We start from the raw sequence: 18512 nt of genomic DNA, 5'->3' as shown, positions 1-18512 counted from the left end.
TCTACTGAACAACACAGTCTTGACTGGTTATATGTATATGAAAGCATTGTTGCAACCACTATTGAAACAAAGACCACAATTGAAATAATAATATCAATAGTGGTTGAGAGTGCATTTCAATAGTCACCATGGTTAGTAACCACTATTGAAATATGACCACTATTGAAATAATTATATCAATAGTGGTTGAGACTGCATTTCAATAACAAACATAGCTAGTAGCCACTATTGAAATACGACCCCAATAGATTTTTCAATAGTCGTTACCAACTATGTTTGCTATTGAAATGCACTCTCAACCACTATTGATATAATTATCTCAATAGTGGTTATTATTTCAATAGTGGTTGCAACAAAGCATTCTGATGTAATGTAGATTCAACTTGTTAAAATCATTAACCTTGGTATAGGCTGTGGCAAAATGAAAGTTCAAACTTAATAGAAAAACAGCCAAAGTAAGTCACCCATTGGGAGAATAGAAATAATACCTTGCTTCTTGGTCGAAGACAATTCCTCAGATAAAAATCCATATTTAAGAATGGATTAAAAGAAAAGTTCCTAAATCTCTTCAAAAAGTATTTTAAAATTCAATAGAAAAACCTTCAGAACTTTCATTGTTTTTTTTTATATATATATTTTGAGCGCCATTATAGGGCTTCCTCTTTAATATCAATCCTTCAAGTTCCACAGCGGTGTTTCTATCCAATAATTTAAAGTGTTCAGTATTAATTATTAAGCTTTCCAACTCCACATCATGTAATTCATTGTCCCCACATGAGTATAATGCCTAATAAAATCTCTCAATTTCAGATCAAATAGCGGACTGTCCAGTGATAATACCATTATTCGTGACAAGCTTATTTACAGTTTTATTGATAATAATTTCTCCAAAATGAGAAAATAATAAGCAGGTTTCTCTTTACACTCTATCCATTTAAGCCTGATTCCACAAATAAATCTGAAATATAGTCTTTTCTAATTTCTTCAAGCATGGTTTGTTTTTCTTTTATTTTTTTAAGAGTGTCTGAAGAATAACTAAATGTACGATCATTAAGATTACTTTCTTGTTTCATTATTTCTTCTTTTATTTTCTTTAATCTTCTTTTATTCTAGATGATATCATTAGGCAATTGTTACCCCCATTATTTCTAATGATAATCATAATAGGGCGTTGTTTAAAAACGATGTTTGTTCTGTTGCCCAGTGAAAGCAAACTTCGGAAGAAACGTGTCGTTTGAAAAAGACCCATTTATTTTACAGTTCGGTAACCTGAGGCGGAGTGTGGTCTAAGTAACAAAGATGTTATTTACCTGGAGACGCCCAGTACTCAAGATGTCAAAAATTTATATACACTTAGCAGTAGCAGTACACAGGAAGTCTGTGTTTGGTAATCTGGATACGAAAGATCGCCAACTTATGCTTAGAAAAATAGAAGAATATCTTTACACTAAAAAATTATCAAATCCCTAAAATATTTCTTTATTTTAGACTTTAAACCAATCAGAAATTATAAAGTGAAGGCACTCATACTTTATCCAAATGGAATAAACAACACTCAAAAGGAGTTGCGTTTTGATGGCCGTTCTGCAAAAGGATATCATTATCCACCCATTCTATTGCCGAGTTAAGGCCAATTTTTGACATATGGGCTGTTTTTGTTGGATAAATAACCTGCATGGTAAGAAATATAAGAGTCGGGGAAAAAATCTACTGTTGCAGAACGGTAAGGAGTATGTCACGTGACCTCCTATATCACATGATCTGCGCATGGGCAGAATAATTGCAGATGTACATTAAAATTGGAGAGGACTACTTTGAAATATTTTCAACAATGCAACCCTATAACATTTCTTTTTTTGGAATTTATTCAATTAGTTCTCGGACTTTTTGATCACCCCTCGTACAATCAAAGTATACTTCCGCTGACAGGATGTTGCTTTCGATTGCATTGCTCTTCTTTTGAATGTTTGCTAATGTATATCAATAAACCAGGGCGCTTAGCATTCAAAAAGAAAAAAAAAGCTGGGCTCTACATTGTAATTTATTGCATAAAATCTAGTCTTCTCCGTAGAAGGCATATACTATGTAAAGTTCCCATTTCTACAAGGCTGTTTTATTTTAAAAGAGAAATATAACAAGTTATCTTTGTCATTTAAATGATGCAATAAAAAAGACGAAAAATCAGAAGATTCATTGATTGATTGTATATTGTTTAACGTCCCCCTTGAGAATTTTTCACTCATATGGAGATGTCACCGATGCCGGTGAAAGGCTTCAAATTTAGACCTATACTCGACACTCAGGGCCATTGAGCAGTGAGGGTTCTTTATCGTGCCAACGCCTAGTACCGTGACACGGGACCTACGTTTTTATGGTCATATCCGAAAGACCCGTGACTTTCACTTCTAGTGCCGAGCGCTTGGCGAAGGAACAGTCACTACCTATGTTTACGTCTTAGGTATGACGCGGCGCCGCGATCGAGAATCGAACCCGGGCCTCCCGATCACGAAGCGAACGCTCTACCACTAGGCTACCATGACCGGTGAAAAATCAGAAGGAAACCCTACATAATAGCAGTCAACTGTTTTGTGAATATTATCTATATTCCAAATTTGCTAGAGTGTAGATTTTGAAAAACTATCAACAGAGGAAAGATGTTTTGTCATATGGGAATCTTTCGCATGCACGGATCTAGAGGGGGGGGGTCGGGGGGGGGGGGGGGGGGTCAGGACCCACCCCCCTGGAATTTAACAGATAAAAAAAAGTATATACTAAAGCAAGAAAATAGCTAATAACCCCCCCCCCTGGTATCGAAAATACCCTGGAAAATTTTTCTGGATCCGCGCCTGTTTCGGCTATTGGTCACAATTCATAAAATATTTAATGGTAATTTCATTTCTTTTTATAAAAATAAGTATTATTATATCTAAAAATGTGATTCAATAGAATGAAATCAATTTCAATTTAAGTTTTCAATATCATAATAAAACAGCAAAATTAATAGATAGATCTATAAAAAAAACCCTATGATTATTTAATTTATATCAGCTGATTTTTCTTAAATCAAAGTAATCTCATTTATAAAGATTTAACAAAAAAAAACCCCACTTTATTCACAAAGGGGAAAGTAACTGAAATTCAAATCAAGCATTAGAAGTGCTTTTTAGGACGGTTATTTATGGAATATAATTATGTTAATTTCCTCAACAGAGATGAGATAAAATTAACTCTTGAAACTTAAAAAATATAATTGTGTTGCAGCATCGACTGGGAATTTATACTCTTTGTCGCCAGACAACAATTTAATTCTTGTAAAAAAAAAATCTGTATTGATATTTCATGTTCGGCAAGTGTATAAATTTCTCGAATAATCAATAATTGTATTCAAACATTTTGAACGTGCCCCAAAGTTTTTAGCTGAACTTAAATCAACCTGATTGCGAAAGTAGTAAAGAAATGTGGTGCGGCAAGCAAGTTTCTCTTTTCCTTCTCTGGAATTTCATAGTAAGTATTTTAGGATTGTACCTTGACCCATTTTCATGATTTTTCTGTTAATTGGTAATAACTGGAAATTTAGATTACCCCCTTTACGAAATTGGTATATTTCTCATCTTTATATTTTGTGTCTGCTAAAAATTATATGTCATTGTTAATAATACCTTTAAGAATTTTAAATAAATTATTAAACATCAGAAAGGTGGAAACACACGACAGACTGTTTTACATAATGTTTACTCATTAAAGGAGGATAAGTTAAGATGTTCTAGTAGAGAGAGAATTCTGGCAAGAAATAAGCAAATTGAAGGGTAACCGAGCTATCGAATTAACTTATTGCATTAAAATAAAACACATTGGACGGCCGTAAAATCAGACGTTGACTTTCATATTCTAATTCAAGAAGGAAGAAATTATCTAGTTTCCCTTGTTTTCAATTCAGACTAGTTTTTTTCTTTCTTTATTTTTTTTTTTTCAAAAATTATAAATAATGATAGAGAGCAAAAAAATTGTGAAAAGAAATAAAATTAAAATAAAATCCTTTATAAGATAAGCATTGGAAACAAAAAAAAGATGGAAAAACTAAATAATTCAAAGAATGGAAGCATTTATAAAAAATGAAAAATAAATACTTTATGTAACATTACTAAGTTTTATGTTTCTTATAAAATCTATAAGCTCAAAGCCACTTAATTTGAAGATCCTCTTTACTCCAGTGAAGAAGGTTTTTTGAACAATGACAAAAATATATATTGTATAAATGTGTAAATGTTGCTGTTGGCTATTTGATTTACACTATATGATACCTAGCATTTACCCAAAGGTGAAATATACAAAGAAGGCATGGTATATATAGAAATCACTATAGAGAAAACACATGTGATTGACATCTTTTATTCATTTATTATGGCTTTTTAAAATGGTAAGGATTTTTGATTTATTTACTTTAGCATTAAACGGTAAATTATTTTTTGTAGAATTTAAATTTAAGGACAGATCACTGTAACTGCATAAAATACCTTAGAATCAGACATCTTTTGTGTGCACTGTAGAGAGAAGACTACATGTCATCGCGTCTATCAGTGAACTTTTTAACTTCGTATTTACAATGTAGTACGAGAGAAGCTAAATTTGATTTTACTGTTACAGTAATATTTGGGATACAATACATTCATTATGATGTCTAGAAGCCGTATAGAAAGAAAAAAATTAAGAAATCTGAACGGAAAATGAAAAGGATCTTTATTTATGACCTTTTTCCTGATGTTTTTTTTCTTGCAATACTTGTATAAGCAAATTCATTTAAAAATCACATTAAGGTTCTACAAATTACTTATCGACAACAACTATGTGTATGAGATGAAAATAATAACAAAACATTCAATCTTTTAATTTTAATTCTGTATGAGTCATGTTAATTGTTTGGTATTTTCTTAAAATTGGTGATATTAGAAAATTTTACAAAGGGTTATGTTCAATAACTTTGCGGTATGAAATTTTCCTTATTTATAGCTTTTTTCATAAGACCTAAAGGATTACACTGTTTGTGACGTGCTGACGCTTTGCTTGTAGAGAACTTAAAATACTACGTCACATTCTCGCCACATCAAAGGACGTAACCGCGATCGCGTCTCTCCCACGCTAAAGTCGGTCAGCTGCAACATACAGCTTTTTTGTGTGAAAAAAAAATGGAATAGACAGTCCCGATGTCGTTTTCTTGAATATTACCTGCATAGTTAAATGTCTTTAAACCTTGAAATAAAGCATTTTATGATTTTTTTCAGTCCATTAAGAATATTTGCATTGGTCGATTATTGTATTCTATCGCAAAATTTACTTTTTCCATATTTGCGTACATGTATAAAAATCAAGTAGTGTATGATTGGATTTATTAGTTACGCGTATCAGCCCAAGTCATGCATTCTGAGATTGTTGCAATTTCATACAAAATATTTTTGAAAAATAGAGACCCTCTCTATGCGTATATTCGAGAGAAATGGTAAAGAGGGAAGGCCGGGGAGACGTGTGCATTTACATACAAATTATCGATTGAAGTTCAATTTATTTTTAAGTTTTGATGAATTTTGTATATGTAGTATAATTAATACCAAAAGACAGAATATAAAGTCTAAATCTAAGTACACGTGCACTTTCTTATTCCTAGAGATTGGTCTGGCAGATTTTGAAAATAAATAGACTGTTCTCGAAAAAAAAAATCTATCATCGATCAGTAAAAGAATAAATAATCTGTCCTTGATAGTACTTCTAACCCCCAATCCCCACCCGAAATGGAGTTTCCCTTTGTCTTTGGCTTGTCAAACTTTTTTCATATGCAAAAAAGTTATCCGTCCCTAACTTACTTACATGAAAATATGAAAATAACTGGATCGAATTTCACCAACCCCTCTCCTTGGCGCCCCTTTACTCACACATTGTATGTACATTCATTTTCACTGTAGTGCGATAGCGTTAGTACAATGTAAATATTCCATTTGTAGTAAGAATCGGTGATAAATATTCTCTAAATGTCGTATTAGATAAAGCATGGCGCAATAGATCGGGGAAAAATTAATTGAATCGCACAATTATTAAACATTGTCTTTATAGTATGTGATAAAAAGTTGTCATACAGTGAGTTTGTGAAATCGTTCCTTTTCTAATCCCCTTCCCCCATATATGCAGGATGTGGATGTTTGCAAAATCTCTGCGTACGCAGCCCTCAGTATTGTGTTCCCTGTTATGGGTATTAAGAAAATAAATGTAATACTATTTACATGTACTTAGCGAAATCTCAATGTTATAAAGGATTGCGAAAATGTGTTTTGGAGTACTCTTTTTAGTCTTTTACATAATTCACAGTATTTAATTCTGCAGCAGTACATGTATGTCGTATATGAGCAGGTTTAATGTTTGCTTACTGATAATAAACAAAAAAAAATCAGGGTGCCATATTAATGAAAATATCTGATCATGTTTTAAACATCAATGAAACAATAGAGTGAAATACATGTATACAGCCATTGAAACGTTTCCTGGGGAGAGAGAGAGAGAGAGAGAGAGAGAGAGAGAGAGAGAGAGAGAGAGAGAGAAACTATGATACATGTGTATTTTTTTCAAATAGGTACAAGTTCTAATGTAGTATTCTGACATAATTAATGACAATTGTAAATAGTTCTCTTCTTGACAGAAATGTTCGTCAATGTATGGATATTAAAAGTACATATTGTACTGGTATGATACGGTTGTTTGGGTATACATGTAAAAAAAAATCTGTGTATACTTAGTTCTCAAGTCTTTCATTTCATAGGCGTCGGAAGCAAAATGAAAAAAGGGGGTTAGACTAACAAAAAACGTAGACCTCAATTTTAATGCCTTAATTATGTATATAGTTGCAAAAAAAGTGGGGACCCCCCCCCCCCTCCCCGGTTACGACGCCTATGCACTCCATGGTTTAATACATAAACGGAATATTTTTTTTCCTACAGAAAAATCATTTCTTATCAGCAGTGATTTGAAACAATCTAAATTCATGTACTATACAATCCAAGAATGACCAGGACGAATACTTAAAATACAACGGAAATTGATATCAATCATGCAAATATTTTATATCGCATGTATACAGGGCATACATGTATACAGAAAAGGCAAATGCTATAAAATAAAATTCTCACCTCGGCTTCATTGTATTATGGACTATGCATATAATATAAAAATGCTTTTTTCACTTGTTAAATAAGATTTGTGCAGAAAGGACGACTGGACTGTCTGGCCCTTTTTGTAAACCCGTTAAATGTCGGCAATGTGTATTGCAGCTGACCGACTTTAGCGTGGGAGAGACGCGATCTCGGTTACGTCCTTTGATGTGGTAAGAATGTGACGTAGTATTTAAAGTTCTCGACAAGCAAAGCGCCAGCACGTCACAAACAGTGTAATCCTTTAGGTCTTATGAAAAAAGCTCTATCTCAATCGAGCTAAACTCTCAAGTGAGCCGTCTGTCTATCCGCCTTTCTGTCATTCCGTCAATCCGTAAATTTTTCCCTTTTTCTGCTTCTTCTCAAGATTAATTGCGTCAAATTTAAACAAATTTGGTACGAAACAGTCTTGGGTTCAGGAGAGTTTTACTGTTAAAAGGACGGATCACCCCCCCCCCCCTTAAAAGATAATATAATTTTTTGAAAAAGACATAAAAAACCTTGGGTCACTGAAAATCCTTAGAACCACTACATTTGTCAAAAAGCTTCGAAATTACGTGTAGGTTTCCTGATTTTGTGTTGAAATTAAACAGTTTATTTATGGTCCAACGGGGTATTATAGGGTACAAAAGTAATTTTTTAATATACACAAAAAATATCTAGAAAAATTTTCTCAAGAAAAGTAGAACTCAATTAAAAGCCTACTGAGGTAATATTCGTTCGAAAATGTTAAAGTAATTATGGTCCTGACGGAAGCAATCCGCCGCGAAGTCACCGTGCGACGTCTATAAATAGATAACATGCCTGAACAAAGGAGTAAAAAGTTCAGTACAACCAAGAGAATGATATTTTCTTTGGTAAAAAAAAAAAGAAACAAAAAAAAAACAAAAACAAAAACAAAACAAAACAAAACAAAAAAAAAAACCAAAAAAAAAAAAAAAAAAAAAAAACAAAAAAAAAAAAACACATTATGTAAAAATGAAATACTTTAAGTCATATGTTCTTATTGCAGAGATGATAATTCCAAACTGTCGGATAAAATCTTTTTTTTTAAATCTTCTACATGAGATCGTAAAAATCACTATATCCCGTTTGCAACACGATTCTAGCAGAACTTTCATTAAACTGGAGAATAAAATATTAGATAGAAACGTAGGATAGTCCTTTCAAGGCATGCAGGGTAAAGTTGGACTTTTATTTCAGTTTTTTTACGAACTTCAGAAGAAAGACTACTTGGGGTGTAAAAACGCTGTACATGTATGTCTTCGACATATAAGTCCTGATTAATACCGCATGAATCGCACAAATACTTTTGTTTTAAAATTGATTCCATATAGGTTTGTTTTCATATGAAATCTACTAGAAATAAGAGGGAAAACAACACTCTATCTTATTCTAGTATTATTTAAAAATGGAATAACGAAAAAAAAAATTATATCTGATATTGATGAATTATAAGAAAACTATGAGCAAAACATTGCCTTAATTAACGATAAAAAGAAAAAAAATGGAGAATATAATATAAGAAATCATAGATAAATGGGAAACAGAGTGAGACCAAGAGCTATAATGTAAATGGACAGATAAAGGAGAGAAATCTACAAACTACTTTCTGAAGTTAGATAACAGACAGTACACAATCAATATACTGACGTTTTTCATACTAATTGTTAGTCCATTATTTATACACTGAATTGACGACGGATTTTTTCCGTTATTTCCTGATCATGACAACGAGCACACGACTGGTGTGACCGGTCGGCAGAGGATGTTTACTCCTCCATGGCACCTGATCCCACCTCTGATGTTTCAGAGGTCCTTGTTTGCTCTGCTCTTATTTTGTATATTGTTTAATGGACGTTGAGATTGAAAACTGTTCGCTATCTCCATATCCTTCTTCCTAAATTAATTAATGATGAAGAAACTCTGGAAGTAATAACAGATCTCGTTGCGAGCAACAAGTAGGTCTTCCGTTGAGTTTCTCGATAAGACGCGATGTGAATTTGACTGAGATATTCGTTAAAAGAGAATGACATTAAGTTTTCCTTTATCAAATTCAAAGTTTCTGATTTTATCACGATACTCTGAACATATTTTGTTCAATGGCTCATAAAAATACTCCCCCATTAGACACGTAAAGCATAAAAATATAGCATTTTTGCCCCTTGCGACCCCTCATTACGTAAGATATGACCAAAATTTGATAATATATTGTTGCAAATCGTTAAGATGGATATCTTTGCTTCTGTAATGAGTCATAAAATATTGATCATTAAAAATTATACATGAAAGACTTTTGGCCCCTCTGAGCCCCTAATTTGATGAGTCAGCCCCTTTTTCTTGAAATCAAATGAAAGGTCTTGTGATTTCAAAGACTTTTTGTCAACACCTACTTAGAGATTTCTTTTCGTTGTGGAGATATGCTGAATAGAAATATTTCGGGGCCACCCCCTCAAGTTAATGGGGCCATTTTACAAAATCCAAAAGTAGGCATATTGTTAAGAACATTACTCCTACCATCTTTTGTTCAATATTGCTTATCAAAATATTCCCTCTTTTCAAGATATGAAGCGTCAACGATTTGACATTCTGGTCCCTTGCGACCCCCAATAACGCAGGATATGCTTACAAGTTTATAATATATATATTTGCAAATGGTCTAAAATAAAAAAAAAATATTGAAAAATCGAGCAGAAAAGGTGATAATTTTTTTTTGACACACGGGGGATCGAATCCGCGTCGCCTGCGTGAAAATCCAATGCGCTTTCTATGAAGCCATTGGGGTCGCCGCTTTGAGTTTTCAAATGCAAATATCTCGATATTGGCTTTTTCGATTTTCAAACAAATTACATATTTCGCTTCTGGAAAAGAGTCTCTATTCAAATCAAAAACAAAAATATAAAAAAACGAAGTTAAAAAAATTGCATTTTTTAAATTCGCTTTCAGTATCGACCGGAAGTATCGACGACGCACGAAAAGGAGATTTTGCAAACATAAATGTCATGAACTATTATCTCCAATAAGTCTCCAGATCATATCTTTAGCCGTTTTTTTCTATTAAGTTGCAACAAAATTGCATTTTAAAATCAGAAAATCGTCCATATTTCAAGCCCAGAAGTGACGTCAGAGAACCAAAAAAAAAAAAAAAATTCCAATAAGGATCAGGTCAATGGCTATCAGATGTGAAAGTTTCACGAGAATCTGCCCAGTAGTTTCTGAAAACTCACGTGCACAAAATTGGTAAGAAAAATAATAAAAATAATAATAATAATAATAATAATAATAATAGAGGAAAAGAAACCGAACGAAAACAATAAGGTCTTCCGTTGGCGACAGAAGAACTTAATTGTATGAAAAATAGAAATTTCCATAGCAATCTCTAAAACGCTAAGGATAAAAGAAGGGACCATAATTAAACGAATTTTTTTTCAGATTCTGATATTTAAAAGTTTAATTATATTCAAAGGGTTTCATAAGAAGGGGAACTTTCTTACAAGCAATATCTGTTCTAAGGAATATGTCAAATAATAAAGTCCTGCTAGTGATGGCTTGACTGCAGAATTTTAAAATGTTTTTTTTTTTTTGACAAATTAGACAAATTAGACACTTTTGGGTTAGGTCTTTAAATTTTTGATACCATAATGGGGAATTTTTGGTAACACAAAAACAAAGTCTTAACACATATTCCAAAGGAAAGTGGAAGTATTTTTTCTTGGATGTTTAAATGTAGCTCATAAAATAGGTTCAGGGTGTATTGCTCAAAAATAAAAAAAAGTGTTCTTAATAGAATACCGGTACTTAGTTCTGACCAAACAGGCTTTATACCGGGTAGATGTATCGGTGAGAATACAAGATTAATATGTGATTTAATGCAATACACAGAAGGACATGATATCCCTGGTGTTTTACTGTTGATTGATTTTGAGAAGGCATTTGACACAGTGTCTTGGAAATTCATACATTCTTTTTTATTTTGGCCCATTTATTCATTCGTGGATATCAATTTTTCAAAGCAATATAGAATCACCTGTCACATAAGCAGGATACCTTTCAAAGTTTTGTAAACCAAGGTAAACCCAATTTCTCAATATTTGTTTTTATTATTTGCAGAATTTCTTGCAATCAAGATAAAAAATAGCAAAAACATAAAAGGCATTATAATCAATGAAATACAATATTTAATGTCTCAGTATGATGACGATACTGCAAAAAAAGTAGATGAGTCTGAAAAATCCCCGAGAGCCACTATTGAGGAATTGAATCATTTTAATGCACTCCCTGGGCTAAAAATTAATCCCTCAATTACACAATCAGTTTCGATGGATAGCAAGAAATACTTAATGAAAAATTATGTTAAGAAATGAATTTTCTTTGGACACTTATTAATTAGATTTAAACCTTTAGGCATTCATTTTGTTGTTGACCTGACCAATCACAGGATGAAAGACCACCTTTAAACAATCGTTCAATGGTAGCTTAATGGTGACTTAATGGTGGCTAAAAGAAATTAATTCCTTTAAGCTACCTTTAAGCTGTAACTTACAGGTGCTTAATGTCAAAACTTCATTAAACTTCCATTAAGCCACCTTTAAGCAGAACTTCGTGGTGATTTAATGGTCAAACATCCTTAAACCACTTTTACGCATCTTATATTGAATCTTTGAATTAACTTGTTACACTTAAGTTAATATAAGTTCAATATAATTTACACAAAATCTATTTCGATGCATAATTCAATCTCGATCGTCATTTATATATAACATTTTTGTCAACATGAATAAACTTGGGCACTGAGAACAAAGTTAGCTAATAGCCACAGGGTCTTGTTCTCGGTATCCGATCATATCAATATTACTATTTAAAAAAAGGAATCATTTACAGTCAAAATAAATACAAGACATGTTTCATCATTACATTTTATAATCTGTTTTTTTTAATGAATAATTATTACACGCAGGAAATTAGCCCCTGTGAAATATCATAATTTTTCAAAACAGAAAATAAATTTCTTTAAATAAAATATGGAATTTGTATTTCACTTGTTAAAAGCAACATTCCGTTACGTTACAGAATTCACAGGAATATAAAGTCATGTTCTCATGAAAAAAAATGTCTTTTTTTGGGGGGGTTGGAGGGGGGGTTCCAGTATAAAGAAATGTTTAGTTTTCAAAGATTGACTTTTACAACATGAATAATTTGAATTAATTTGTGGTAAAAAGTCATTATTTTTTATACATGTATAATGCAGCGGTAAGTATCTGTCAAAATATAATGGGTCTTCAATGATCATTATTTCAAAACTGATTTTCAGAAAAAAAAAAAAAACAGCCGATCAGATTAAACATGACATCCGACCATTTTTATACACTTTGGGAAACGGAATAAGATTAACAGTGTACAGTATACCGACAGGTCAGACAAAAGACCTTAATTAGGTGTGTCCACCGTCTCCGTGCCATATTCTTTCCTGATTTATAAAAGTTATATACTTAACTAAAGTATTAGATAGAAACGTAGGATAGTCCTTTCAAGGCATGCAGGGTAAAGTTGGACTTTTATTTCAGTTTTTTTACGAACTTCAGAAGAAAGACTACTTGGGGTGTAAAAACGCTGTACATGTATGTCTTCGACATATAAGTCCTGATTAATACCGCATGAATCGCACAAATACTTATGTTTTAAAATTGATTCCATATAGGTTTTTTTTTTCATATGAAATCTACTAGAAATAAGAGGGAAAACAACACTCTATCTTATTCTAGTATTATTTAAAAATGGAATAACGAAAAAAAAAATTATATCTGATATTGATGAATTATAAGAAAACTATGAGCAAAACATTGCCTTAATTAACGATAAAAAGAAAAAAAATGGAGAATATAATATAAGAAATCATAGATAAATGGGAAACAGAGTGAGACCAAGAGCTATAATGTAAATGGACAGATAAAGGAGAGAAATCTACAAACTACTTTCTGAAGTTAGATAACAGACAGTACACAATCAATATACTGACGTTTTTCATACTAATTGTTAGTCCATTATTTATACACTGAATTGACGACGGATTTTTTCCGTTATTTCCTGATCATGACAACGAGCACACGACGGGTGTGACCGGTCGGCAGAGGATGTTTACTCCTCCATGGCACCTGATCCCACCTCTGATGTTTCAGAGGTCCTTGTTTGCTCTGCTCTTATTTTGTATATTGTTTAATGGACGTTGAGATTGAAAACTGTTCGCTATCTCCATATCCTTCTTCCTAAATTAATTAATGATGAAGAAACTCTGGAAGTAATAACAGATCTCGTTGCGAGCAACAAGTAGGTCTTCCGTTGAGTTTCTCGATAAGACGCGATGTGAATTTGACTGAGATATTCGTTAAAAGAGAATGACATTAAGTTTTCCTTTATCAAATTCAAAGTTTCTGATTTTATCACGATACTCTGAACATCTTTTGTTCAATGGCTCATAAAAATACTCCCCCATTAGACACGTAAAGCATAAAAATATAGCATTTTTGCCCCTTGCGACCCCTCATTACGTAAGATATGACCAAAATTTGATAATATATTGTTGCAAATCGTTAAGATGGATATCTTTGCTTCTGTAATGAGTCATAAAATATTGATCATTAAAAATTATAGATGAAAGACTTTTGGCCCCTCTGAGCCCCTAATTTGATGAGTCAGTCCCTTTTTCTTGAAATCAAATGAAAGGTCTTGTGATTTCAAAGACTTTTTGTCAACACCTACTTAGAGATTTCTTTTCGTTGTGGAGATATGCTGAATAGAAATATTTCGGGGCCACCCCCTCAAGTTAATGGGGCCATTTTACAAAAACCAAAAGTAGGCATATTGTTAAGAACATTACTCCTACCATCTTTTGTTCAATATTGCTTATCAAAATATTCCCTCTTTTCAAGATATGAAGCGTCAACGATTTGACATTCTGGTCCCTTGCGACCCCCAATAACGCAGGATATGCTTACAATTTATAATATATATATTTGCAAATGGTCTAAAATAAAAAAAAAATATTGAAAAATCGAGCAGAAAAGGTGATAATTTTTTTTTGACACACGGGGGATCGAATCCGCGTCGCCTGCGTGACAATCCAATGCGCTTTCTATGAAGCCATTGGGGTCGCCGCTTTGAGTTTTCAAATGCAAATATCTCGATATTGGCTTTTTCGATTTTCAAACAAATTACATATTTCGCTTCTGGAAAAGAGTCTCTATTCAAATCAAAAGCAAAAATATAAAAAAACGAAGTTAAAAAAATTGCATTTTTTAAATTCGCTTTCAGTATCGACCGGAAGTATCGACGACGCACGAAAAGAAGATTTTGCAAACATAAATGTCATGAACTATTATCTCCAATAAGTCTCCAGATCATATCTTTAGCCGTTTTTTTCTATTAAGTTGCAACAAAATTGCATTTTAAAATCAGAAAATCGTCCATATTTCAAGCCCAGAAGTGACGTCAGAGAACCAAAAAAAAAAAAAAATTCCAATAAGGATCAGGTCAATGGCTATCAGATGTGAAAGTTTCACGAGAATCTGCCCAGTAGTTTCTGAAAACTCACGTGCACAAAATTGGTAAGAAAAATAATAAAAATAATAATAATAATAATAATAATAATAATAATAGAGGAAAAGAAACTGAACGAAAACAATAAGGTCTTCCGTTGGCGACAGAAGAACTTAATTGTATGAAAAATAGAAATTTCCATAGCAATCTCTAAAACGCTAAGGATGAAAGAAGGGACCATAATTAAACGAATTTTATTTCAGATTCTGATATTTAAAAGTTTAATTATATTCAAAAGGTTTCATAAGAAGGGGAACTTTCTTACAAGCAATATCTGTTCTAAGGAATATGTCAAATAATAAAGTCCTGCTAGTGATGGCTTGACTGCAGAATTTTAAAATGTTTTTTTTTTGACAAATTAGACAAATTAGACACTTTTGGGTTAGGTCTTTAAATTTTTGATTCCATAATGGGGAATTTTTGGTAACACAGAAACAAAGTCTTAACACATATTCCAAAGGAAAGTGGAAGTATTTTTTCTTGGATGTTTAAATGTAGCTCATAAAATAGGTTCAGGGTGTATTGCTCAAAAATAAAAAAAAGTGTTCTTAATAGAATACCGGTACTTAGTTCTGACCAAACAGGCTTTATACCGGGTAGATGTATCGGTGAGAATACAAGATTAATATGTGATTTAATGCAATACACAGAAGGACATGATATCCCTGGTGTTTTACTGTTGATTGATTTTGAGAAGGCATTTGACACAGTGTCTTGGAAATTCATACATTCTTTTTTATTTTGGCCCATTTATTCATTCGTGGATATCAATTTTTCAAAGCAATATAGAATCACCTGTCACATAAGCAGGATACCTTTCAAAGTTTTGTAAACCAAGGTAAACCCAATTTCTCAATATTTGTTTTTATTATTTGCAGAATTTCTTGCAATCAAGATAAAAAATAGCAAAAACATAAAAGGCATTATAATAAATGAAATACAATATTTAATGTCTCAGTATGATGACGATACTGCAAAAAAAGTAGATGAGTCTGAAAAATCCCCGAGAGCCACTATTGAGGAATTGAATCATTTTAATGCACTCCCTGGGCTAAAAATTAATCCCTCAATTACACAATCAGTTTCGATGGATAGCAAGAAATACTTAATGAAAAATTATGTTAAGAAATGAATTTTCTTTGGACACTTATTAATTAGATTTAAACCTTTAGGCATTCATTTTGTTGTTGACCTGACCAATCACAGGACGAAAGACCACCTTTAAACAATCGTTCAATGGTAGCTTAATGGTGACTTAATGGTGGCTAAAAGAAATTAATTCCTTTAAGCTACCTTTAAGCTGTAACTTACAGGTGCTTAATGTCAAAACTTCATTAAACTTCCATTAAGCCACCTTTAAGCAGAACTTCGTGGTGATTTAATGGTCAAACATCCTTAAACCACTTTTACGCATCTTATATTGAATCTTTGAATTAACTTGTTACACTTAAGTTAATATAAGTTCAATATAATTTACACAAAATCTATTTCGATGCATAATTCAATCTCGATCGTCATTTATTTATAACATTTTTGTCAACATGAATAAACTTGGGCACTGAGAACAAAGTTAGCTAATAGCCACAGGGTCTTGTTCTCGGTATCCGATCATATCAATATTACTATTTAAAAAAGGAATCATTTACAGTCAAAATAAATACAAGACATGTTTCATCATTACATTTTATAATCTGTTTTTTTAATGAATAATTATTACACGCAGGAAATTAGCCCCTGTGAAATATCATAATTTTTCAAAACAGAAAATAAATTTCTTTAAATAAAATATGGAATTTGTATTTCATTTGTTAAAAGCAACATTCCGTTACGTTACAGAATTCACAGGAATATAAAGTCATGTTCTCATGAAAAAAAAAATGTCTTTTTTTGGGGGGGGAGGGGGGTTCCAGTATAAAGAAATGTTTAGTTTTCAAAGATTGACTTTTACAACATGAATAATTTGAATTAATTTGTGGTAAAAAGTCATTATTTTTTAAACATGTATAATGCAGCGGTAAGTATCTGTCAAAATATAATGGGTCTTCAATGATCATTATTTCAAAACTGATTTTCAGAAAAAAAAAACAGCCGATCAGATTAAACATGACATTCGACCATTTTTATACACTTTGGGAAACGGAATAAGATTAACAGTGTACAGTATACCGACAGGTCAGACAAAAGACCTTAATTAGGTGTGTCCACCGTCTCCGTGCCATATTCTTTCCTGATTTATAAAAGTTATATACTTAACTAATATTTAAACCAGTTTCAAAACATCTTGATGACATAACATTTTTCGGGCACAATAAAGCTAAAACCATGCCTTCTTCTTTATTTATGTAGGTATAAAAGCCTTCTTCCTTCAATGAATATTTATTTCATTTGTGTCTTTGCGCGTATTGTTCATGCATATAAATTACTTTCACATAGTAAGGATTCCTGACATATTAACTAGAATAAATTTCAACTGCCTTTTATAGTTCCATTGTTTATTGTAAATCTCATTTCTAAGTTAGCTCCGCCAATTAAATTAATAAACCCCGCCCACCGGGATCGCTTGGACTGCTCTGGGACCTCTGTAGGACTGCTTAGCAGTCTCAGAAAGCAGTCCCCGGGACTGCTCTGGGACTGCTTTGTGTCATATTGGGTCTAGTCGGTACTGTATGGGGCGAATTATTATATATATATTTTTTTTTTTGGAATTACGTTCTTTTTTTTTTTATTTTTATCAAATCAAGATATGTGTAAACTCGACATTTCTAAATTGTCCTAATAAATCATTATCAATTTTTTTTCACCCCCCCCCCAAAAAAAAAAATGTATTATCGATTGCATTTCATCTTGTAAATATTCCAAATCTTAATTATGACATATAAAAATCAAAAGTATCATTAATCAGTGGAAGAAAAGGGATATCTCACGTATTTGCAGGGTTACGCTGATAAAATCTCTATTTATCTCACAAATGAACTATCCCTTTTATCTCTCTTACCAACACCCTCAACCAAAATTCATAAAGGTTTATATATTGTTTTGTTTGATTTCTTGTGGAAATACAGGGTGTCCCATAATATATGATACCATTTCATGTATTAGGTGAATAAAATTAAAAGAAGGCTATCCAAATAGAGGCCTGAAAATGATTAAACTTAATGATTATATCAAAGTTCTGAAATCGTTTTTGATTAAAAAATTACTGATCAGTCAAAATTCAAAATTGAAAATTTTATTAAATGAGAATTTGATTGCGGAAAAAAGCTTAAAACTAAATCAGATAACATATATGATATATTACACCATATAAGAAACCTGTTTTGGAAAGATGCATTCACTGCTTTACGAGACATTCAAGATAAAATGAATACATGTATTAAAACATACAGTGTAGCTTAATTTTGAAACTCAACAAATTTGGTTTAATAATAAAAATAAAATTGGAAAAACTTCTATTTTCTTCACTGAATGGTATTATAAGAATATTATATACAAGGGTTAACCCAGAAAACACGAACTTTTTTGAATACTCCAAATACTTTTAAACCAAAACTAATAATTTTTGCATGCAGATGAAAAATCCTTTAATTCTATTTGAAAAAAAAAATAATATAGGAATATTATGTCATATGCATATAAAAACATCATTTATATGATGTTTATTATCTGTGGTAGGCTAACGACATTTTTTGACTTTAACAAATACGTACATAATAACGTTATAAAGTGGTA

At 32.0% G+C, this 18512-nt stretch overlaps 1 protein-coding gene across 1 annotated transcript in view; it reads left to right on the top strand.

Annotated features, from left to right (window-relative positions):
* The first annotated feature begins 3256 nt into the window (after window positions 1–3256).
* The window catches only part of LOC134273236 (uncharacterized), a 47448-nt gene continuing 32192 nt past the window's right edge, over window positions 3257–18512 (top strand). Inside the window, exon 1 of the mRNA XM_062755430.1 lies at window positions 3257–3504. Within this exon, the coding sequence (XP_062611414.1) occupies window positions 3457–3504 (48 nt within the window). The 5' untranslated portion in view covers window positions 3257–3456. The remainder of the gene's footprint in view (window positions 3505–18512) is intronic.

This window comes from Saccostrea cucullata, unplaced genomic scaffold (genome assembly GCF_032062105.1).
Source record: "Saccostrea cucullata isolate Sc308-1 unplaced genomic scaffold, CSIRO_AGI_Scuc_v1 ctg1089, whole genome shotgun sequence".
Taxonomy (NCBI): Eukaryota; Metazoa; Mollusca; class Bivalvia; order Ostreida; family Ostreidae; genus Saccostrea; species Saccostrea cuccullata.
Note: the sequence above shows the minus strand (reverse complement) of the source record. Positions and strands in the feature narration are given on the sequence as shown.